Source organism: Capricornis sumatraensis, chromosome 13, assembly GCF_032405125.1.
Source record: "Capricornis sumatraensis isolate serow.1 chromosome 13, serow.2, whole genome shotgun sequence".
Lineage (NCBI taxonomy): Eukaryota > Metazoa > Chordata > Mammalia > Artiodactyla > Bovidae > Capricornis > Capricornis sumatraensis.
In genome coordinates this window covers 29,255,656-29,278,949 of record NC_091081.1, presented here as the reverse complement: position 1 = coordinate 29,278,949, position 23,294 = coordinate 29,255,656, and the positions used below count along the sequence as shown (strand labels likewise).

General features: G+C 45.3%; 1 protein-coding gene across 2 annotated transcripts in view; it reads left to right on the top strand.

Annotated features, from left to right (window-relative positions):
• Positions 1–22,427, top strand: part of FOXO3 (forkhead box O3) — a 115,214-nt gene extending 92,787 nt beyond the window's left edge. Inside the window, exons 2-3 of one of the 2 annotated variants that reach the window (XM_068984905.1) lie at positions 7,380–8,815; positions 22,066–22,427. In XM_068984905.1, coding sequence (XP_068841006.1) covers positions 7,380–8,780 — 1,401 coding nt within the window. In that variant the 3' untranslated portion in view covers positions 8,781–8,815; positions 22,066–22,427. The remainder of the gene's footprint in view (positions 1–7,379; positions 8,816–22,065) is intronic. The other variant, XM_068984906.1, reaches the window with a different exon arrangement.
• The last annotated feature ends 867 nt before the right edge of the window (positions 22,428–23,294 follow it).

Here is a 23,294-nt window from a genome sequence, read left to right as displayed (position 1 = left end):
TTAGCCCCAAAGTCGATAAAATGTAGTAGATGAAGGCAAGCCAGCTAAATGTCTGCTGTCTAATGAGAAGGCCCAGCCCTCACTCTTCTCCCTCACATGGGCCCTTCTTGGCCCTTTGCAGTGTCCACTCCCCGCCTCCCTCCATCCAGGGTCTTTGCACCAAGTGCAGCGACGTCGTGTTTCCTACAGTCGAGGAAGGAGAAACGGTGTGGTTGTTATTAACGTTCTTGAGATGATCTGCTTAAAATCATGTGCTTTGGATCTCAAGGGAGTTCATTAAGTAATACTTTGCTGTATTCTTAACAATGGAAGCTGATAAGTACCTCAGGATTGGGGTACGGCCTTTTCAGTGGTTATTTTTATGCAGTCTATCTTTGGCATTTCATTTGAAGGACAGTCTCTTATAAAAGGGATTATGTGAGGTTGCATTGCTAATTCAGGGAGAGCTCTGAGAATTACAGGGATCAATTACAGTCCCGGCCCATCCCTTCTGTGGCCTATATCAGTTACTACCTTTGGGAAAGTCCTCTTGCCCCTTTTTTGTCCATGCTTATCCATGCTGGGTGGAGAAGTGGCACAGGGCAGGATGGATGACTGTCCACAAGGCAGTGCAAGGTCAAGGACCCTTCCCTCTCAACTCCTCCCCCCACCTTATTTATTTATTTATTTTTTTAAGGAAGAAACCCTATCTGGACTCCAGTGATCTGATAGATTGCTCTAACTCTCCGTTTTACTCCCTGCGTATAAACACAGCTTTAATCTGTGAGCCCAGTTCTCATCCTTATCTTCTAAATGGTGGAAACTTGGGCTTAAAGACCATCTGCTGTGCTGTGTCATCAGACCTGGGGAGACTAGGAATCTTTAGCTTAGAGTCTCAGCCAGCAGAAACGTAAGGGGGAAATTCCAGGGACTCTCAGCTCTGAGCTGATAATCTGGGGAGCTTTCATATTGTGCCTCACCGAGGCTTACTCACACCAGTCTCTACAACTGAGTGCTTAAAGCCTCCACAGCTGATTGGAAGAGGCAGCCAGGGTGGAGAACTGATACCTAAGAGAAATCAGGGCATCATAAAGAGAACTGACTCTGAAAGAGCCTATCATCAAAAGTCAAAGGCAGCATCTCTCCCGAACCTGTCTCTCCATTGTTGTGCTGTGGTGCACAGCTCCCTGGGTCTCCACTGGGTTTTTCACATGACCTTTGTCAACTGTTCAGCAGTTACATATTTTAGAATTCAGGTCTTTGGCAGTCCCATTCTGACCTATCAGTGACAACAAGTCAAAGCAAGGACACCTACTTGAAATACTGGTCCTGTGTGCAGCGTAGATGAGCACTGGATTTAAAAGCAGTCCTTTATAGATCATCCCCACTGAAATCTCTCATGAGGACCAGGGCACTGCCTGCAGTCTGCTTGGTGGACATCAGTGGGTCTGGCTTGGGAGTTGACAACCATAACTCATTTTGAGATAACCAAAAAAAGGAAGTGACTGAGAAAGGTAGAGGCCTTTAAGAGTTAAATTACACAACGCCCTTTTTATTTTCAAAGTCAGTGGATTCCTTGTTGCCCTTGCTGAGAAAGATAAATTGATACCACATGTTGCTTCCAGACAAAACCCTCTCTGTATTCCAGGGGAAGCACATGCAGCTGGTGTCTGGGTTAGTGGACAGTCTTTACAAGGTAAACATGGGTTGGAAGGGGTTGGAGCGGACATAGGGTAGCAACAGTTGGGAAATTACCAGCTACTCCTGAGCAGCAAGGCACTTTGAAATACTTTTACAAGTTTGAAATCTTTTCCTGAAAGGAGCCGCCCTCTCATCTGGTTTAAAGCATATGATGCTCAGAAAACAGTAAGTGAACTTTTGTGATGTCACTGCTTCCGCGTGTGGAATCTTGACAGTTGAGAGCTGCTTTTGTGCTTGGCACTGGATGAGTAACTTGCATGCATACTTTCATTTGATCGTCCCAAAGATCCTAGAGTTAGAGAGGGTGGTTTTATTCTCATTTTATAAAAGGGGCAACTGAAGTTGGCTCAGTTGTCCAGGGTCGCAGGACACACGCCTAGGCCACTTATTCTAGCTCCGACCTGGCTGACATTGAAGCCTACCTCCCTCCGTTGGCCACCTTAAAAAATTGCATGTGTGAATTACCCACTTTGTAAATATTGGTGGAATACTTACTTGTTTCAGGTAGCTTCTCTATGACATCCGATCTAATCTACTCTGCTTGGGGTCCATCTATCTTCACAGCCAGTTGGCATAAATGTAGTGGCTGTGCACTTTAGCATTAGGGATAAACGTGTCTTGCATTAGAACACTGTCTTCATTATAGCACGAACAAGAATGACCAAATTCGGATGAGGATAGTCATCTTTATGCTGATTTCTTCGAAGAGCGCCAGGCCAAGGGAACCTTAGGCTCTGGACCACACGCCAATCAGCCTGACTGTAAAATGTGAGTGCGTGTGACTGTGAAATGTCGGCACACCTTCCTCCTCCACGCACCTGCGCACCCCTCCTTGAAGGGCTAGGCCACCAATGACAGCTGCTGTCACTCAGGACAGCTGTGGCAGCTCTGCTGCTAATTACCTACACCTGTTTTTTCTGCCCCAGAGTAGGCCTTGCTTTAGTATAAATCATTTTGTAAAAGAGAATATTGACATAAAAAGTGAATCAAAGGGTATTTATTCTTAATCTCTGCTCTGTCTTCAGACAGCTTGTGCTACAGTTGTTTTCAGGGTTTTCTACGTCTTTGGGCCCTGGCTGGGAATCGGGTGGGGAAACACTGGCATTTTTGTCCCTGACAAAAGTTTCTTCCTAGAAGTGTTTAGTTTACTGTAATTCATCAATCTCTGAATTTCTTAGTTGTGTTGTGTGTTAGTCACTCAGTTGTGTCCAACTCTCTATGACTCCATAGAATGGAGCCTGCCAGGCTTCTCTGTCCATGGAATTCTCCAGGCAAGAATACTGGAGTGGGCTGCCATTACCTTCCCCAGGGGGCTTCCCCATTGACCTTGGGTCTCCTGCATTGCAGACAGATTCTTTACTGTCTGAGTTACCAGGGAAGAAAAAAATTTTAGTAGTGGATTTAAATAACCAGAACTATTCACCTGGTTTTGGGTTGGGGTTATAGTAATTTATTGGCTTCTCTAGTAAACAAATGTGATGACAGAATGGCCTGAGATCTAGCAGCGGGAGTCCTGGTTGGTAATATTTACCTTATCACCTTAGCCTTAAGGACCTCACAATGTTTTCCAAAATGTGTATTTAGATGTGACTGGAAAAATCTCTCTAGTCCTATCAAACCGTTCCTCCTTCTCTGTCAGTTCCCAACCCTCAAACTAATGTTATATCTTACAAATTTAGACTATTTAGTATGATAGATGAATTAGTGGAAAAGCACAGAATATTTTTAACAGCAGTTTTATAGTTTAACATGCACAAAATACATTGGGAATTTAATTTAGAGCCCCTGACTAAAGAGGTCTTTAGAGAACTTAAACTGCACATTATAAAACGGTTTTATAATTGGCTGGTTTCTTTTTATAAATTCCACTTCTTCCTTCCTGGGTTTGAGGTGAGGGAGGGGCAGTTTGAAATCTTACAGAAATTATATCACCACTAACTTCCATTATCAGGGAAGGTGTTGGGGAAACACTGCTATTCTGATACGTTCTCGGGCATTTATGTTCACTTTTTCCTGTTTCACCAAAACATAGAGAACCTGGTGATTAGAATCATGACCTGTGAGGCAAAAAAGCAGACTACATTTCTGACATCTGACTTTGTTAGGGTGAGGGGCATTTGAGCTAGAAATGGACTGGGGGGACCGTACTGATGGGTCTTTGTCAATGTCCCCCCGCCGCTTCAGATTATGGATTTCATAAATGGAAGGCTAGGGACCATGAGGATGATTGTGACATAGTTTTTGTTTGCACTGTCTTAGTAATGAAACTGGAAAATCCTGTCTGAGTGTCGCGTAGGTGATATGCCTTAGGGAATGCATTCTGTCATTAGTAACCTCTAAAGCAAGAGTTGAACTAAGATTTGACACTGAAGCTGATCACCCATTTAATAAATTGGGTTTTGGTTCAGAATCTAAGTGTAGCTTGTTTGGGTTTGTATGGTAACCACTGCCCTCCCTTTAGGATGAATGCTGTGATGGCCACCTTAGTAAAGAAATGCAAACGCAGGCTATAGGATTACTCTTTGTAAAGACTTTTAAAAACATTTTTAGGAAAGACCTACTAAATTGTTACTGTTAACTTTTATTTCACAAAATTATAGTCATATAAGATTATGCCTTTGTATCCTTCGTCTTTCTTAAATAAATGTCTTTCTTTAGATGTTAAGTTAAATGATGACTTCTGTATAATTTGGTGACAGATCCGGGAAAGGTTGGGAGAAAGCATTGGAGTGGAGTTGGAAAAACAAGTTTCGGTTTAAAGCTGTGTGACCTTCTATAAGTTATTTAATCTCTCTCAGTCTGAGGCTTCATATATATGATGAGGGCATCGACTTTGTGGTTTGTTAGGAAGATTAGAGATGAGGAATCTAAAAGCGCTGACCCAGGAATGGACTCTTGTAGTCAGTCAGGCTCCATTCCTCATCCTGGCAATCAGGGCCCGGGTCTGACAGTCCTTGGTTCTGTCCTCTGTGAGGGTGTTCCAGCCCCTTTCCCACAAGGCCCTACAGAAGCTTAGCTTCTCTCTCCAAATTCTAACCAGTGGTAGCTTATAATTTAAAAAAATTACAAACATACATCACTAGGGTTAGAGTTGTAGAATAGATGACCATCCATATAGGACATTTTGGAGGTCTCTAAAGGGTTAACATTTTCATTTCTGCTTGGTTTGGAATTGGTGAAACTAAAAATTCATTTAAAAAATTGTCCACAAATGCTTTTTAAAGGGTGGATAACTGGATATTTATGACTGATCATTGTTGTTGCTGGGTGTTGGTATGAATAAACTCTTTCCAAAATCTGGAGCAGCGGGGGCTGGCCACGGGAGGGGTGGTTCAATCAGTGTCCACATCGCCCCCACAGGGCTTCAGAAACTGAAGCCTATTTTTTTCCTAACCAGAAGCTTGAGCTTAAGTTTGTGGTTCATATATCTAGTCTCCTGGGTACTCAGTAATAGAATCACCGTGCACTTGCCTGCTTTTTGAACCCTGTGGAGTGAGTTTTAAGAGCATGCTTCATATCTTTATGGAGAAAGTGTTTTACTTTTTAAAGAAATGTGATTTCTGAACCATGAGTAGACATGCCATTCTTTAAAAAACCAAAAGAGTGAAAGGGAAGCTGGGTATATAGTCTCCTGGGCACCATTTGGCTCATCAGATACTCAGCATGTCCTCTCAAACGTGTCTTTACGCCTGTCATAGAGATGCCGAGCTATGACCCATGGTTGGTGATGCTCATTGCCCAGCCAGAGCTGTCGGACTTCCTTGCATGGGAACATATACACAGAAACACTCTGAGTATTTTGGGTTATTTATGTATGGTGAAATCCCACTGACTTTCTGTGTTTTAAAAACATTCTGGTAGAACACATGTATTTGTATCTTCTACATAAATACAGTTGGTGATTGCCAGTTTTTTTTTTTTTAACTACGGTAACTTTTAGGATGGTTTGCATTTAATAGACAGCAGCAGGCAATATCTTTTGTCTTTAACTTGCAAATAAAAACTCATCTGACCTGCAGGTGCTGTTCCAGACGTGGCAGATGCCATCATCAGCTCCTCTCTTTCATAGCACACGAGGCATTTTACAGAATAGGAGACCTCCCCAGGCAATGAGCTCTGTCCATCATGTACTCTCTGTTTTACAATGGCAGTAAGAACACCCTGACTTAGTAGCGTGACTGGCTTTTGAAGTACATTATCATATATCATCCTTACGTCATCCCTATCAGAGAGGGATGGTTCAAATGCTATGGCTGTAATGAAAATGGGGAACTGAAGCTGTTGGACATAGACCGAATGGTTTGCTCAGGTCTCATGGTTGGTCGGTGACAGAGACGGGGCTGCATCAGGGTCATCTCTGTTAACTGGGCTTCCCTAAATCAGGAAGAGGATTCTTGCAAGATGGGAGCAATTGTTAGGGTTTTGAGGATATTTTGCCCTCATCTTTCCTTTTTTTAAGAATAAACCTTTTAATATAGAATGGTTTTAGATTTGCAGAGAAGTTACCAGACTGGCCCAGAAAGTTCTTGATGTTGGCTATCCACATCAAGTTTCCCCTGTTGTTATTAATATCCGATATCAGTTTGGTACACTTGTCCCAACTGATAAACCAATGTTGGTACATTATTAGTATTAACTGAGGTCTGTGCTTTATTCCGATTTCCTTAGCTTTTGCCGTATACTTTGCTTTTTCTATTCCAGCATCCCATCCAGGATTCCACATTGTGTTTAGTCAGCATGTTTCTCTTAGGCTCCCTGTGGGTCTGACAGTTTTGAGGAGAACTGGACAAGCATTTTCAACTGTTCCTTATTTGGGACTTGTCTGCTCTTTTTCTCACGAGTGGAATGAGGTGATGGGTTTTGGAAGGAAGGCCACAGGGGAGGGTGCTGTTTTCATCACGTTGTTTTGAATGCACACCATCAATCTGACTTTGCCCTTTGCTGTTGACCTTGATTACCGGGCTGAGCTGTCATGTTTCTTCACTGTAAAGTTACTCTCCCTCACCTCCCCTTTCCACACTGTGCTCTTTGGAAGGAAGTTACTGTGCTCAGATCACATTGCCTTGAGGAGGGACTGTCTGCATAAATTAGCTGGAATTTTTCTGAATGGGAGCCTCGCCTTACTTCTTCTGTCAACTCAGCAAATCTTACTCTGCCATTTTTTTCTTATGCCTGTGAGACAGGTGTGAAATTGTGGCAGGAGATGGAGTCAGAGAAAAGATAGGTAAAAATTCACACCAGTTCTGAATAGAAGTAGCTCAGAAAAGGTAGATGCTGCCTTTGTACTAGAGGAGAAAGGGACCAAAATGGAATAAAAAAGCCCTGTAGGTGATGAATCACCCTTAGAGAGCCAGGGAAGTTTGTTGCAAAATGCAAGGGGAGATGATGTGGTAATACATTGTAAGTGCAAACTTCAGTAAAGGAAGTACAGTTACAGAAAGGACAAGGAAACCTGTGAAGTCCTACAGTCCCCCGCATCTTCTGAATATGAAACCATCTCCCACACCCTGACTATGAAAATGCCATCTACAATATTGTCATTTAATCCCAAGCCAAGGAGACTCATGCAAATGCCTTTTTTTTTTTAAGCCTCTGAAATTGAGGCTGCTTTAAAAATTGCGTCAGATTAGTAACTGTTTCTCCTGGGTGCTCAGTTGGACCACTGCGGCTCATTTGCATTGTCCCTTCTCTCTCTGCAGAACTCTATCCGGCACAACCTGTCACTGCACAGCCGATTCATGCGGGTCCAGAATGAGGGAACCGGCAAGAGCTCATGGTGGATCATCAACCCGGATGGTGGGAAGAGTGGCAAGGCACCCCGGCGGCGGGCCGTCTCCATGGACAACAGCAACAAGTACACCAAGAGCCGCGGCCGTGCCGCCAAGAAGAAGGCAGCCCTGCAGACCGCCCCCGAGTCAGCAGACGACAGTCCCTCCCAGCTCTCCAAGTGGCCCGGCAGCCCCACATCCCGCAGCAGCGATGAGCTGGACGCGTGGACCGACTTCCGCTCACGCACCAATTCCAACGCCAGCACAGTCAGCGGCCGCCTGTCCCCCATTCTGGCGAGCACAGAGCTGGACGACGTCCAAGACGATGACGCACCGCTGTCCCCCATGCTCTATAGCAGCTCGGCCAGCCTGTCGCCCTCTGTCAGCAAGCCGTGCACTGTGGAGCTGCCCCGCCTGACCGACATGGCGGGCACCATGAATCTGAACGACGGGCTGGCCGACAACCTCATGGACGACCTGCTGGACAACATCGCGCTCCCTGCATCCCAGCCATCGCCCCCGGGGGGGCTCATGCAGCGCAGCTCCAGCTTCCCGTACACCACCAAGGGCTCCGGCCTGGGCTCCCCCACCAGCTCCTTCAGCAGCGCGGTATTTGGTCCCTCGTCTCTGAACTCCCTGCGCCAGTCTCCCATGCAGACCATCCAAGAGAACAAGCCAGCCACCTTCTCTTCCATGTCCCATTATGGCAACCAGACACTCCAGGACCTGCTCACGTCGGACTCACTCAGCCACAGCGATGTCATGATGACCCAGTCGGACCCCTTGATGTCTCAGGCCAGCACCGCTGTGTCCGCCCAGAACTCCCGCCGGAACGTGATGCTTCGCAGTGACCCAATGATGTCCTTTGCCGCCCAGCCTAACCAGGGGAGTTTGGTCAATCAGAACTTGCTCCACCACCAGCACCAAACCCAGGGCGCTCTCGGTGGCAGCCGTGCCTTGTCGAATTCCGTCAGCAACATGGGCTTGAGCGACTCCAGCAGCCTCGGGTCAGCCAAACACCAGCAGCAGTCTCCCGTCAGCCAGTCTATGCAAACCCTCTCGGACTCTCTCTCAGGCTCCTCCTTGTACTCAACCAGTGCGAACCTTCCAGTCATGGGCCACGAGAAGTTCCCCAGCGACTTGGACCTGGACATGTTCAATGGGAGCTTGGAATGTGACATGGAGTCCATTATCCGTAGCGAACTCATGGATGCTGATGGGTTGGATTTTAACTTTGATTCCCTCATCTCCACACAGAACGTTGTTGGTTTGAACGTGGGGAGCTTCACTGGTGCTAAGCAGGCCTCATCTCAGAGCTGGGTGCCAGGCTGAAGGCTCACTGAGGAAAGGGGAAGTGGGCAGAGCAGGTCAGTGCGTAGTATTAACAGAGCGGGGGGGGGGGGACCCTCGCCTTTATTTACATGGTGCAGTAACCTGGCTCCCAGCCAGTTCATTCCGAGTTGTACCTGCAGAACAAATAGGGCTGTCAGGTGCCCCTTTCCACAGTTTGCTGACAGCTCAGGACTTTTACTGCCAGTGAAACGAACACACACATTCAGAGGTTTCATTTTTCTTTGTATCCAGTCACCCTCGCTGACCTGTGATGCAGATACCCCTACTGGATGGATGGATGAGGACAGAGGGGCAGGGAGGAAAGGAACCTTAGGCCATACAAACGTCATGGTGCAGGACTCTGCCAGAGGACTTTCTTAGACCCTCTGGTCCAGCACTGCCACGGTCCATCTTCGGTGGTTTCTGTGTCTTTTATTCCAACAAAGTAACAATTTTTAGGTGCTTCTAATTTAACTGTAGACTATGTTTGTAGACTCTTGCCACCAGAAGCAACATCTTTCGATTTTTCACTAGTAGTACTAAGCATCTTTATCGCTAAGCATCTAAGCAATTTTAAAAAGCAAAAGAATTAAATTGAAAACAGAAGCTCTTATGTGAGGGAGCATTTATTCATGTGCTTCTTTTTCCCAATGTATAAATGATATCAGGTTCCAAATAGTGACATGATTTGTGAATGGTGACAGTTTTTTTTTTTTTTTTTTAAGTTGTGGCATTTTAATTCTCTTGGAACCAAAAAGACACAACATGGTGTGGCAAGAAAAGCATTTGATTAGAATCAGAAGTCGAGGGCTCAGTTCCACTTCTTCTGCTTTCTGGCTGCCATCTAGAGTGTGTCACTTAGCCTCTGAGCTTCAGTTTCCAGTTTTATAAAATGAGGGTAACAGCCCCTGTTACTTCATGGGGTTACTGCTAGAATCTAATATACTGAAGGGTGTGAAAGTGCTTTGTAAATCTGAAGTGGGCTATGTTCGGTGTGACTAGGTACGCACACTAACTGATGAGGTAGCAGGAAGCCCAGAGAAGTTAAGTGGTCTGCCCGAGGTCACACAGCTGAACCCAGAATCTCTGTTTCTGGAATGGCTAGAACCATGATCATGCTTATCATTATCATGGCTAGATGATAAAAATGGGAAGCACTCTGAACTGGAGCCAGAGTAGCAGGTAATACACAGCTTGCCCCTAAACTCTCCTCTTCAAGCAGTAGAAAGAGCACTGGGGTCTTCTACTGTAACAGGTTTGCACCCCCAGATGCTCCCATGTTTAGGGGCTCTGTTCTGTGTTTCAGTTCCTTTTTTTTTTGTACCATCAGCAAGCTACTTATACTCTTTAAGTGGTGTGAAAGAGAAATGAGATTCAAAGCCATAAACACCTGAGCCTTGTTTAACCCTCTGCCCTGGTGCAGGAATCGCAGGAGCCTCCCCTGGTGAGCTCATCCAGCCATGGGTAGTTGTGGAAAGGGGAATGTCGAGAGTGTTGTGATGCTCAGCTTCTCCTCTTTCCCAGGCAGAAGCAGGCCCCTAATGGCACTCAGACATCTGTTTCCAGTCACTTAATAGCCCTTGAGATGGTCAAAAGACTGCAGCAGAAGCTAAGTAGGCTGACACACTTTCATGCTGCCAGAACTCAGGCTGGTGGAGACTTGCCTCGAGAAATTTAGGTATTTGGCCTTTTAGAAGGATAGTTTGTCTTCCTTTAAGAAGAGGAATGTGATTGTGGCTTCTAAACACTTGAGTAGGTTTTAATTTTGGTTTGGTTGTAAGGAGCCTACTTTCTAGTTTACTGAGAAGAAAATGTGGTAGCAATTTTTCCCTGATGTTTCAAGTGTTTGTTTTCCATTTGGTTGAATAGCAGACCTTTCTTTTGTGTGTGTGTGCGTGTGTGTGTAATTCTGAAAGATTATATAAAAATATTTTAAGGGAGATTTAAATACTTAAGTTTTAAAAATTTATTTAAAGCATTCTTATTTTGATAATAACTACTTTTAAGATTACACATTTTATTATTATTAGAATCTTAGGGCCGTCATCTTTTTCTCAAAACATTTTGGGGGAAGTTTTTTTGAGAATATAGCTTCTTCAGTAAAAATAAAAACTAGTTACCTGAAAGTAAATTTTCCTGAAAGTAAACCAGTTTAATATGACCAGAGCAAGAGAAGAAACATACGGAAGACAGTGAAGGGCTGTGAGCGTCTGGTTTCAGGGTTTTAGAGTTTCCATCTTGCTTTGGAATGATTTGCTCCTCTAAACAGCCAGGGTCACGTGTGGCCTGACGTGTATTCTTTGCTTTTACATTTAACTTGTTGCTGTCACTTTATTGAAGATGCTCCTGAATTCACAAAACAGGCCTCAGAGTATAATCTCAGAACCCACTTCAAAATTAAGCATGCCCAGCTTCCCAAGACTTGTTCTATAATGACTTTCTTGGTTTGACTTTGTATTTTTAAAGCCAGTAGTTGTGGTATTTCTCTGGACTCTATCCCTGTCTTGCTAACTGAAGGTCACATGACCCCGAGTGGGCGCTGTCTGGTTGTGGAGTTAATGGAGCAGGTCTGTCTAGCTGACAGACAATCTTGCTGGAGAGCTGTGGCGAGATGCTTCTCTGGAGGGCTGGGTGTTTCACACATATCATTCCTTTTAGACCATGTGTGAAATCCTTTGACCTAGGGATCTATCTGGAAAAGGAAAAAATAATTGTACCTTTTTATGAGTGCCAGCTACTGGGGTGTGAAGGGCACTTTCTTCTCTTAGGCATTGGTGGAACTTGGTGCACATACTTACAGGCTGGCAGCAGGCATGTCTGTGAGCGAGTTTGCTGGCTGCAAGGCTAAGCTTCCAGTAAGCCCTCTTGAGACTGTCATGTGTCTCTTCTCAACGGGAAAGCAGCTTCAGTTTCACTGTAGTTTTGATGTCAAGAGATGCCTAAATTCACATGCTCTTTCGTTCATCTACATCTTTTGGCATTTGGAGACCCCATTAGGGAGCAACCTCGTATTTAGTTGCATTTTAAACAACTTAATGATAAGGACTGGAAAATACTTACCAGGAAGAGCCCATGTGGAGAAAAAAGAGAGACTTCTCTTCCTGTCTCTGCCAACTGGCCATATCGCTGATGACTCTTCAAAAGAGGACAGAATCAGAGAACTGTTTTTTGTTTTTTTAACCAATAAGATTGTATTTTTAATTGAAGTTTAGTTGCTGTACAATATTATATAACAGGTGTACAGTATAATGATTCATGATTTTTAAAGGCTTATACTCCATTTATGGTTATTATAAAATACTGGCTATATTCACCATGTTGTACGGAACGTCGTTGTAGCTTATTTTACACCTGGTAGTTTGTGCCTCTAAATCCCCTACCTCTACCTGGCCCCTACCTGCTTTCTTCTCCCTACCGATAACCACTAATTCTCTGTATTTGTGAGTCTGCGTCTTTTTTGTTATGCTCACTAGTTGTATTTTTTAGCAGAATCATAGAATATTAAGGGTATAAAGGATATATAATTTTGAACCTGAAACCTAACATTCTGTCCATGAAATGGCCCCAGTAAAGGGTAAGTGATGATATAGAACTGTAAAGAAATAGTGATATAACAGTGTAGAAACAGCAGGCTGCAGTGTTGGAGGTCATTTAGAATTTAAATTTAGGCTACTTCTCTGAAGGAGCAAGTCTTTGATACTTGTTGGACTAATGTTTAAGTGCTGTGATTCCATTATATCTTTAAATATTCATATAGGACTAATTCTAACCAAATACAGGCAATATTATAGGGCTACTTATGTGATGTTTTTTCTTGCTATAGATATTCCCATTAGGGAATGTAACACGTGGTGTGTATTACATGGAAAACAGGCCCTGTTACTTACACTTGTGAACTGTTGTCTAGTCTTTGGTTATGGTGTGCCAGCCTCAAGAATTATGCATCTGCAAGGATCTTTATTCTTAGTTTTAAAACACCCAAAGTCTGAACGGTCATTCATGGAGAGAATGGCTGTCTGGGTCTTTCTGGTGTTGACGACAGGGAGAGAAAGTTGTCAGAGCCCTGGAAAGAGGTTTCTGTGCAAAGGCTGGTGTGCTCCGCGCACACACCCTTTTCCCTGGAAAGAGTGACGCCAGCACTGAGGCTGCTCTTCCTGGGCCTGTTGGGTTTTCAGCGCAGCTTTGCTCACCCTTGACCAGCCTGCTGAGCATGGGGCAGAGCCTGAATGGCCCTGGCCCTTTAAGCAGTAGCATGTATATATGGCTTTTGAAAGGTGTCTTCTGGCCACAGAGGTTGTGCAGAAGCTAAAGAAGTAGAGTACTACTCCTGGAACTACTTCCAGAACTACTCCTGCAACTTCTTGTACACTGTAAGTTCCCACTAAGTGCTTCTTTTCAGAGTGTTCGTAATGCTCAGTATTCAACATCTTATAAATATTGTTTCCTATGAGTGGGAGATGGGGGTGGGTGGGTTGGGGACCCGCTCCTGTGCCGTAGCCAGAGAGATTGGCCTGTCAGAGGTCCTCCTGGGCCCGGGGCTGATAGAAGGATGCTTGCTGACACTGCTTTCTCTTCCTGACCTGGGGGACACTGGATTTTCATTCCAAGATGGAGATTCCCCACCTTGTAAGAGACTTGACCTGCTTCACCCTGGTTTGTTGTTGTGTTCATTTGATTTGAAAATACTGCCTCCTCCATCCTCCATATTGTTTTGAAGTTTAAAATTTTAAAATCTAAAATGAATTAAAACACTGTATTGTGAACTCAGGACACGTCAGGTATTTAGAGGTCCCATGGATTGGTGTTTCTCAAAATGTTTCACAGATCACTAGATCCTCAGGGTTATTCATGGTTATTAAACAGAAAATAGATCCTGTGACCAAATGTTTGAGGAATGCCGTGTGAAATAAAATGAAATAGGGTTGTTTCCTGTAGGACTTCTCAGAGCCTTAGAAGTTTAATGTATGTTATAAACTTTCTAGGATCAGATTTCATTGTTTTCTAAGTTTATTTGACGTCTTGAATTAAATCCTTATTCTAGAAACCATAGGACCCGCATCCTAAGGAAACCCCTAAAGAAATCCTGAAAGAGGTCAGCAACCTCTTGAGAACTGGGGATTCTTTGCCTTTTTTAAAAAAATGTATTTATTTTTTAATTGAAGGAGAATTGCTTTACAGAATTTTGTTGTTTTCTGGCAAACATCAACATGAATCAGCCATAAGTGTTTCTTTGCTTTTTTGGCTTCTTGATTCTTACTGGAGCCTTTTGTTCGACCTTGTCACATATCAAGCTTTTCTCAGCCACAGAGTGGGTTCTGCTCTTGAACGAGCTATCTGCCTGGCAAAAGTGTAGGCTTCATGTTGGTGGAGGTGCTCAAGTTTGTTCATTAAACAGGATTCATTCATAGAGGACCTGCAGTACTCTAGGCACAGTGGAGAGAGGAAGGTGAAGTAGGGTCTCCCCTCAAGGCGTCATCCCTGACTAGGGACGTGGGGCAGTGCCGGCAGTGACCACTGTCATGGAGAAAGACTGCTTTTCATGCGAGACTGGAGCGAAGGCCCCATTGGGCAGTGGCCGCCTTGCATGTCTGGTTTTCTGGGACAGTCCTGCTCTCAGATGCCCTGTTCTGTTATCATATGGTCTATTTCACCTGTCTTTGGCTGGGGGTAAAAACATAGGCTCTGTGCTGATCGGGCAGAGTGCAGACTAAATCCAGATCCTGGTTCCTGTTGAAAGCCCTGCAGGATACTTGCTTTTATGTTTGATTTCTAGAATTGGTTCATCACAGTTGGATGAGAGCCAGCCACCCGCTTCAAGCTCGCTGTCCCTAGGGCTCTGCTCTGAAGAGACCTGCAGATTTAAAAAGCTTTCTCTGCAGCCCATCCCGTGTTAAATAATGTCTGTGTGGTGCAGCAGAGAACCTATGAATCTGTAGCAGAAGGCTGTCATTTTCATGGCTATGTGTCATCGAGTCAAGTCACTCCATTTCTCTGAGTCTCCGTTTGCTTGTCTGTGAAATGGGGCTAAAATGGAAACCTACTCCACAAAGGCTCTTGTAAGAACTACCTGTGAGATGACCTAATTTCCTTGGCAACAGTTTAAAAAGTTACTTGTTGTTTATTGTTACTTAAAATGGCTGCAGAGGTTAATGCAAAATTAAGGAAACTCCCAAGCCAGTCTTAACACCGTTGGCACAAAGAGTAGTCACTTTCCTCAGTAAACTAAAATCGATCAGGTTTCTTTTCATTAAAAAGGTACAGTAATTTGCTGTTGTATGAAACCTTTGATGTCCCCTAGAAGTCCTACTTGCCAATTTAGGAGTCCCTGACAAAGGCTATTTTTTTTCACTAGTGCAGGACCTCCTGCCACAGGTAGATTAGGGAAGTTTTGTACATGGTACCCAAAGTGTTCCATTAGCATCTTAAAAGGACTGCCTGAGAAATCCTAGCTGTCTGGCTTCTGCTTTCTTTCCTTTGGGGGCCTGTCATACCTATTCTGTGCTGGGGGAGAGCCTCACCCTCCCCGTTCCCTGCTTCCTTGGAGTGGATCCCCTTCCTGTCAGGTGGGAGCCTGGAAATCTGACCTTCCCCCTCCATGCTGGGCCACCTCAGCCACATAGAGAAATGAAGAGCTGGTCCAGCTCTCCTAGGACCTCTTGGAAGCAGAAAGATCACCACACAATAAATGGCACAATGCTGTCAGGGGCCTGGCTGTGGACCCCACCTTCCCAAGAGTTAGTGATTTACCCCCATTCTGGCTAACGTGACCCCATTTGGGGTTCAGGAAATATGGTCAGATGTATCATTAAGATCTCCCAAATCTAGGGTCAGTGAAAACCTGGAGAAATCGGGCTATTCTTCTCCAGGAGCTTTCCTTCCAGAGAAGGAGGACCAAGCCCGGAGCCGAAACACTCCACTGGGAGAGCTGCCACGTGGTTGCAGGGGTTTTGTTCTCTTCCCAGTAACAGATGTGAACCCTACTCTGTAATTCTAGATTTCTGCTTTTTTTTAAACAACCCCTTTCTTGCTAAAATCTATGATATTCATTTATTAAAGGACGAGAAATACTTGGTCATGATGCATAATTCCAGTGTTTTTAAGGGTAAAACTTTGAACTGCAAGTCCTGGTTTGATCCACAGTATGCTCTCTCTCTGTCCGTCTCCTCCACTCCCCTTCCCTCTTTTCCTCTCCCCTTTTCTCTCTCCTCTTTCTCTCTGATGAAACTAGTCTGGACCATGACATTTTTTAAGTATTCATGTCTGTGTAGAGTGTTCAGTTTGACTCCTTAATGGAAATTAATGACCACGATGAGGCCAGAAGTTCTGAGGTTGAACTTTTAATTTCCACAGGGCCTCTGTTTGTATACATGCCACTGTAATTAATTGTAACTTCCATTAGTCAATTGTGTGTTCAGAAATGACTGGAAAGCAGTGGAGCCCAGTAATCAGAAAATGTGGTGTGACTGACAGATCTGTTAGAAGGTGTTCCCTAGGTGGTGGTGGCCCTGTGGCCAGAGTGCACTCCCGCCCAGCCCTGGTCGTCTCAGGCTGTCCTGCCATCTGGGGTGGGGCACCAAGGTGGGGAGCTCCCGGCATGTTCCACTGCAGTGCTGGTCAGGGGAGAGGAGGACCACCCAGGCCGCCCACTGTGTGGGTCCGCCTGACTCCTGGATCTGTCCTCCCACCAGACTGCCGCCCTCAGGATGGATGGGCCTTTGCCTCTTGTCCATCTTGGAGCCACCCTGGAGACCCTCGTTTGGGTTCCTCCTTCACTTCCTTCCTCTGCTGAACTGATGTGGGTGCTGCTTCTTGGCCACCGTCTGTGTTACCTGCATGTTCTCGTCCTGTCTTAGAGGTGAATGAGGGGTTTGGACTATTTGTGGAACTAAAATAGCTGATTTTGTGTGGTCAGTTTCAGAGTCACTTTTGGGAATTTTTAGATTGTCTGCAAAATCCTGCATAGCTAAAGCAGGGAAAGAAGCCTTTGGAGACCCTACTGTTCGGTGCTCGGTGGCCGAACCCTTAGCTGGGCTGGAGCATTGCAGCTACCCTTGCGCCCGGCCCCAGGGAAGATGCGGCATCCCAGCCCAGCAGGGTAGCGGCACACTGCCACTTGTCCCCCCACCCCCTCTGGCTAGTGAATGCGGTGAGGAGTCACACAGGATGGGCCCACACCCAGCAAACGTAAACAGTGTGATGTTCAGGTCATGGTTTATGGGTCTAAGATTTCCTCCTGGACTACAGTTCCCTTTTGTTTCTAAACGGTGATCTCTTTAGCCGTGACAGCAATTTGAGAGCTAGAGTAGCATGACTCTTAATTCAGGGAGCTGGACTTAAGAGGGGATGTAGTAGGATGGGAGAGGATAAATTCTTTATTAAATGCTTACTATTTAAAATTTTATTATTATAAAAGTTGAATTATTTGGGTGTTAAAACTGCGCCTTGTATTGATCCTTAGGAAGTTTCATCTTACAAGAAATGTGAGTTATAGAAACTTAATCTAAGAAGCTATCCTCCCTCCAGAAGGGGATCATTAAAGTTCTAGGTCTTGTCCCACAGGCAGTAGGTTCTGCTTGGATTCAGCAGAGATTAACTTTAAGCAGGTGTAGGTTTGAAATGCTTCATGGAAGCTGTAAGGCTTGAAAGAGCGCTAAGTGTTTGAAATGGCAGAGGGAAGAGAGGGCTGTTTCAGGAGGACATTTGTTCATTTATTCAGCCAGCAATTATTGTGCGCTTCTCCTCTGTTTCAACTTTGCAGGCTACTTGGGACATCAAGAAAATGTGTCCCTGCTGGAATGTACGCTTCTCGTGGGTGAATACCACGTCTAAGACAGTGCTCTTGAGATAATGAGATGGTCCGTAAGTGGTTTGATTTGAAGGCTATGCTCTGCTCTCAGTATACTGGGAATTCGATATGTGTGAAAAAGTAACCATTCTGGGCACTCTATGGGCAGTGCCAGGTGTGGCTTAGGAGTTAAGCAGAGGACAGCCTGGGGCAGGGGGGCCTGGAGGAACTGTCTGGATGTTTGGATCGGGAGAGCAGGCCAGGCAAGGCACTGACCCTGGCCCATCAGATCAGGTGGCAAAGCCAGAATGAGGTCAGCAGAGCCAAACCCCCCAGGTCTCTGCCAGCCACAGCTTTGGAGTATTATATGGGCTGCCCTTCCTGGAAACCTGATTTTCCTTTAGGGAGGCTCCTCAACTGAGTACAGATTTGGCCAGAATTTCCATACCTGTTTTCTTTCCCCTCATAAACTATTCGATGTCTAAAATGGCAAGTTGATAGCATTTGCCAAACAGTTTTTATAGAGCTGCACCTCCTATAATTCCCCTTCTCAGGCAGCTGTGGAGGGTGGTTCCCTTCAGCCAGCCTCACAAGCAGAGGACTGCATTTTAATCAGCCAGGCCTCTGCGGTCCCTGAACACCAGGTTGGTTTTCATGCGCTGCCCTCTTCCAACCCAGAAGAGACTAAGAAATTACCAAATTAAGCCAGAGTGCTGTGCCTCAACACCATTAGGTGTTTTCTTGAGCTGCTTCGTAGTTGGACTGTAAAGGTGAGCTCCGTAGGACTTGCTGACATTTCTGCTCTCCAACATCGGATAGTACCACCTTACCCAAGCCCTGCCGTTTTTCCTGGGGTGATACCAGCAGAAGCCTTGGATGCTGCTGTCAGATGGTTGTGGCCTGTGATAGATTGGGTGTCCCTCAGACCCTCCTTGGGGGTGAGCAGAGACTGTGGCCAGCAGGCATTTCTTTGCTGTCTACTCAGGTAGAAGCATTCATTCTCTGAAACCCACACCTGTTCTCTGAAATCCACCTGAAGTTTCCCTGTCATTGAGCAAACATGGATTCATTTCTTTTCCATCCTAAATGTTCTGTGTTTAGTCTCCAACTTACCCCAGGGGTTGCAAGTTTGGCTTAAATTATCTTTATGTTTAAAGAGTAAAGAAAGTGGTATTTCACTGTAATTTTGTGTTTCAGGCAGACTTTCCTCCAAGCATCTTTTAGTTTTGGCCAGGAAAGTGTGGCTAACCTGCGTGGATTTGCAGTTGGGAGAGTTTTGTCCCTGTGGTTCTTTTTCCTTTCCTGTCATATTTGGAACTGGGGCCCTGTTCTCTCCTCTCTGCCAGGAAGATAAAAACACTGCTGAGAAATCCGGATTTGTCACAGTGGAGTTAGTTGTGGGAGGACAGCAGCAGGAACAGTTTATGTTTTATTCCCAGATTAAAGTTGATGGGGGTTATGTTTTGTGTACAGTTTTTTGGAGGCATGGCCCTTTCTTAGAACATCATGTGATTTAGTGGTGATAATTAGGCAGAAACTTGTCTTCCCTACAGATGCCAAGGTTATAGAGGGACTTACTCTCACCAGAGACCAGATGACAGCATCCACAGATATTTTTAGAAGGGGCCTATCATTTGGTTTCCCTATTTCATTTTCTTTGCATCAACAGCCTGATTTCAAACTTAGTCTTGGGCAGGGAGTGGGGGGGTGGGGGGGTGAGATTTTCTCCCTGTTAATGAAAGTCCTGGATGGGACAGGACAGCGTCTTCCTATTTATTGTTAGTTGGCCCACTGCCTAGTAACTGCAAAGTGATGGCTGTAATCCCCTTCAGCTGTAGGCTTCCTTTTCCTTCCTGAAGTTTTGCTTAATCTGATGTGGTTTTAAACTCATAAGGCCATCAACAAACACACGTAAACCTCATAGTTAACTGAAGCATCTCACTTTAAAGAATGTAAGGCTAGTGAGAGCACCGTTCAAACGCAGGGAGTTTGTGTCCAAACCAAGTATCATTAAATCTGGTTATTTACTGTGCTCCTTTCATTTTTCCAGTCAGTCAGTTTTCCAGATGGTGTCAGATAAACATGTGTAAACATTGAGCCACCAGCGAGAGGTTAAAAAGTCTTAAGGCAGGGGCCTCAGAGGGGCTGCTTTCCTTGTGATGAACTGGAATTGTAAGGTCTTCCTCGTGAATACTGATCCTGCTGTTCCTCTTAGAAGGGTGATTGCATTTCCTTTCTGTGTTCACAGTAGTTTACAAACTGTTTGCCTTCTACCACAGAGGAACAAGTTGCCTTTCCATCCTGTGGAGTGGGGGTTTCTCTGTTCAGTTTGTCCTCCATGAGGGCCGCCTCTCAGCCTGGGCCTGGCCTCTGCCAGTTGAACTTCCAGGCGCAGGCTGTTTCCTCTGTGACCTCAGGGGCGTGCCAGGACATAGTGCCACGAGGGGCCCCAAACCCATTCTGCAAAGAAGGAAAGCGGGCAGGTCAGCACATCCCTTGCTTAATGATGAAGTTCCCTTCTAGTGTGGACCCTTGGATGCGATTGTGATGGCTGAGGCCCTCTTTTGCTTAGAACAATGCCACGTTACGGGCTTAGGTGCCTCCTGCCTTCTTCCCTCCTGTGTTGACCCGGCGCCAACATCGGAGCGAGTTGCATGCTCTGCCGCTGTACTTGGGGAATGAAGTGTGTCAACTCCCCAGCATGCACTGGTGTCTGTGGGTGAGTAATTAACACCAGAGGGAACAGGGGGATGGGGTTTGGGCTAGGTAATACTTCACAGCTCCTCTTTTGGCACTTGTAGTAAGTCAGGGTCCGGACTTGGGGACCAGAGTCCCCTGATGACTAACTGCATAGAGATCTTAGATGGTGGTTAAGTGTTACTGTGAAGGAAAGAATGAAATCCCCTTCCAAAGAACCATATCCGCACCCTGTCTGTTCGGGCCTCAGGGGTCCCAGGTGGAGCCGCTAGAACAGCACCGGTTCCAGCAGGCTAAATGCCTCACAGGTACTGATACCCGTCAGACCTTTCCTCCCTTTGAAATCAGCAAGCTGTTATTTTATAGTCCAGGATAATATTATCTAGTATCCTTACAGAGCAGAGAATACCTCCAAAAAAGCCACCAGCCAGGGAAACAATACTTGGCGAAGGGATGGAAAGAAGGGGCCTTTTCCTGCTTTATCATCTCTGCCTCTCATAAACAACCCAAGCTCTTCTTTTTGGAGCTGTAGCAAGGGTAGCTGTGGGTGTGTAATGTCACAAATACTAAGCCCTGCTGTCTTTCTGAGGGGTAGTGAAAAGGAAGATTGCCAAGCAGTCCAGTCAAGAGAGAGAAGCAGATGTAAATAACGTGTGTGTTTGAGTGAGTGAGAGGCGGGAGCATATTGATGCATTTTTCATTACTTGTTCACCTTATCTGGTGAGACGATCCAGCGTTCATGTTACTTCCCTCTCACCTTTCTATCCATTTCTTGGCCTAGAGCCTTTTTTTTTAAACCATGACTGCTGACACTGTCTCCATAAACAAGTGGTCTTGAAGCCTGTCACATCAGTTCATTTAGCTACATCTCTTGAGTGTGTGGATAAATATATGTGTGTGTCTGTATAATAAGTTTATTTTTTAATTCTCCAACTTTTCCTGGCTTGGTGGTCATATGATATCTGATAAGACTTGTGTAAATTCAGATGCTTTGAGAGGACTTACGATTTGAAGATTTCTTGGAGGCATAATAATCATGCCAACAGTAATGTTCGTTATGAAAGGGTATTCTATGGGAGGTTTTCTGAGCCATTTGTGCGTGATATAATTTTATTTCCTCTGTAGATTTTTCCTATATAAAGCAAAGTCTACTTAGACAAGACAAAGTCTACTTCCCAGGACAGTCTACTTAGAGATTACTTGGTTTTTGGTGAGGGAAGTCAAGATTACCCCTGGCCATCTGTGCAGACTGATGAAGCATTTATGGAAAGTGGCCATTTCCTCCTCTGGTGTTGGGCTATCAATGGAAAGGGTGGTAAGCAAGGTTATTTAGTCCACAGACCCAGCAGGGGAGAACTAGAAAAGCATAGCTGGCCTGTTTGGGGTGACCAGCTTCTCTGGTTTATAGCATGAAAGTCATATGTCCCAGGAAGCCCTTCAATCCAAAAATCTGAAGTAAAACCCCATCTGCAGCTAGCCCTCCCTATCTTGGAAGGGCCCGCTGAGACACCCCCGGTTTACCTGGCTTTGTTAACCTCCCCGGCCGAATAGCCCCATTTCCTCTAGGCGTTTGAACTTGAGAGCATTTTGTTATCAAGCACAGGAGTAAGGTAAGTAATCTTCAGGCTTTGTCCTTAGGTTTTCAGACCTTTGAATCTAGTGCAGCAAAACAGCCTGACTTGGAGCACCCCAGCCCAGCGGTGGGTGAGGAGACCGGGGAGGCTCAGGAGGTGTGACCCAGAGGGCCCGCTGCTGCTGTTGAATGTCCTTAACCGTCTCTGGTTTTCTTCTCTCCTCCTATAGACCCTCAAACTGACGCAAGACCTACCGAGAAAACCCTTTGCCAAATCTGCTCTCAGCAAGTGGACAGTGATACCGTTTACAGCTTAACACCTTTGTGAGCCCGCGCGTTTCCTACCCCAGCAGAGACTGTTATCGGCCCCTTCCCCTGGGTGAAGCACTTATCCTCGCACAGAACTCTCTCTATAAAGTATGCAAAACCTTCCTTGTACGGGGTGACAGCCACCTGCCAGCGAAGGACAGCACCCTGCCAGCACCGCCACCCCGTTCAGAGCACACCGTCAGCCCGCGGGCCGTCCTGTGGTGTTTTAATATCGCGATGGTTTATGGGATGTGTGAAGCGTTGTTTCTGTGTTCGTTTTCCTCTGACTCAGTTTCTCACATGCATTGACTTGGAGTCTTTTTATGTTAGAGTGTTAACCATCCTTCCCCTGGCACATTTACAAACAGAAGGTGTACCAGCTACTGCGCTGGCTTTGGGTGTCACAAACATCCAAGCCTATAGAACTCCCCAAACTAACACATTACGTAAACTAGAGGAGATTTTTCTGTCTTCTTTACTTTGGTAGAAAAGTATTCTTTTCTTAAAAAAACAACAACAGTGGCACAAGTGTTTGCTGTGTGCACCGGCCCAGAAACAGAGCCCTGCATCTGCAACCTGAAGGGTGCCCAGCGTCTGACCCCGAGTGCCTGGTCCTGAGTCAGGGCGGTCGGGGGACAGTCCCTGGTCTGCAGTTGCTGGATGGGTCTGGCCTGTGGTCTGTCAGTATCCTCAGCTCACACAGTCACAGTGATCATATGCTGGCTAGAAATTAGGACCTCTTCAAGGAAGAAATCTGCTCAGCTCTTCACTCATTGCCAAAGGCCACTAATGGATTTAGTTTGAAGAAGAAAAGAAAAGGGAAAAAAAAAAGTAGTCTTGTTTTGCTTTGCAGAAGTGAACTTACAGGTAAACATTAGGCCTGCAGTGAGAAATGTGTGGAAAGTACAAACCCGAGTCACTCTTTTTTTCTGAATGCACACCCTTGATTACTTTTAGCCTTGCTCTGTGTAATCTCATCTAGTAGATGTGTATGAATGAGAGGCAATAGCATACAAACTGATTCTTTTTTTAATATAAATAAGCTTAGGTTGTAATTATACACGTGACTCAATGGAAGTACAAGGTAGGGCCGTTTTGACCTCCCTTCTCCCACTTTTCCTGCTTGTATGGATTTCATTTTTTTTTCTTT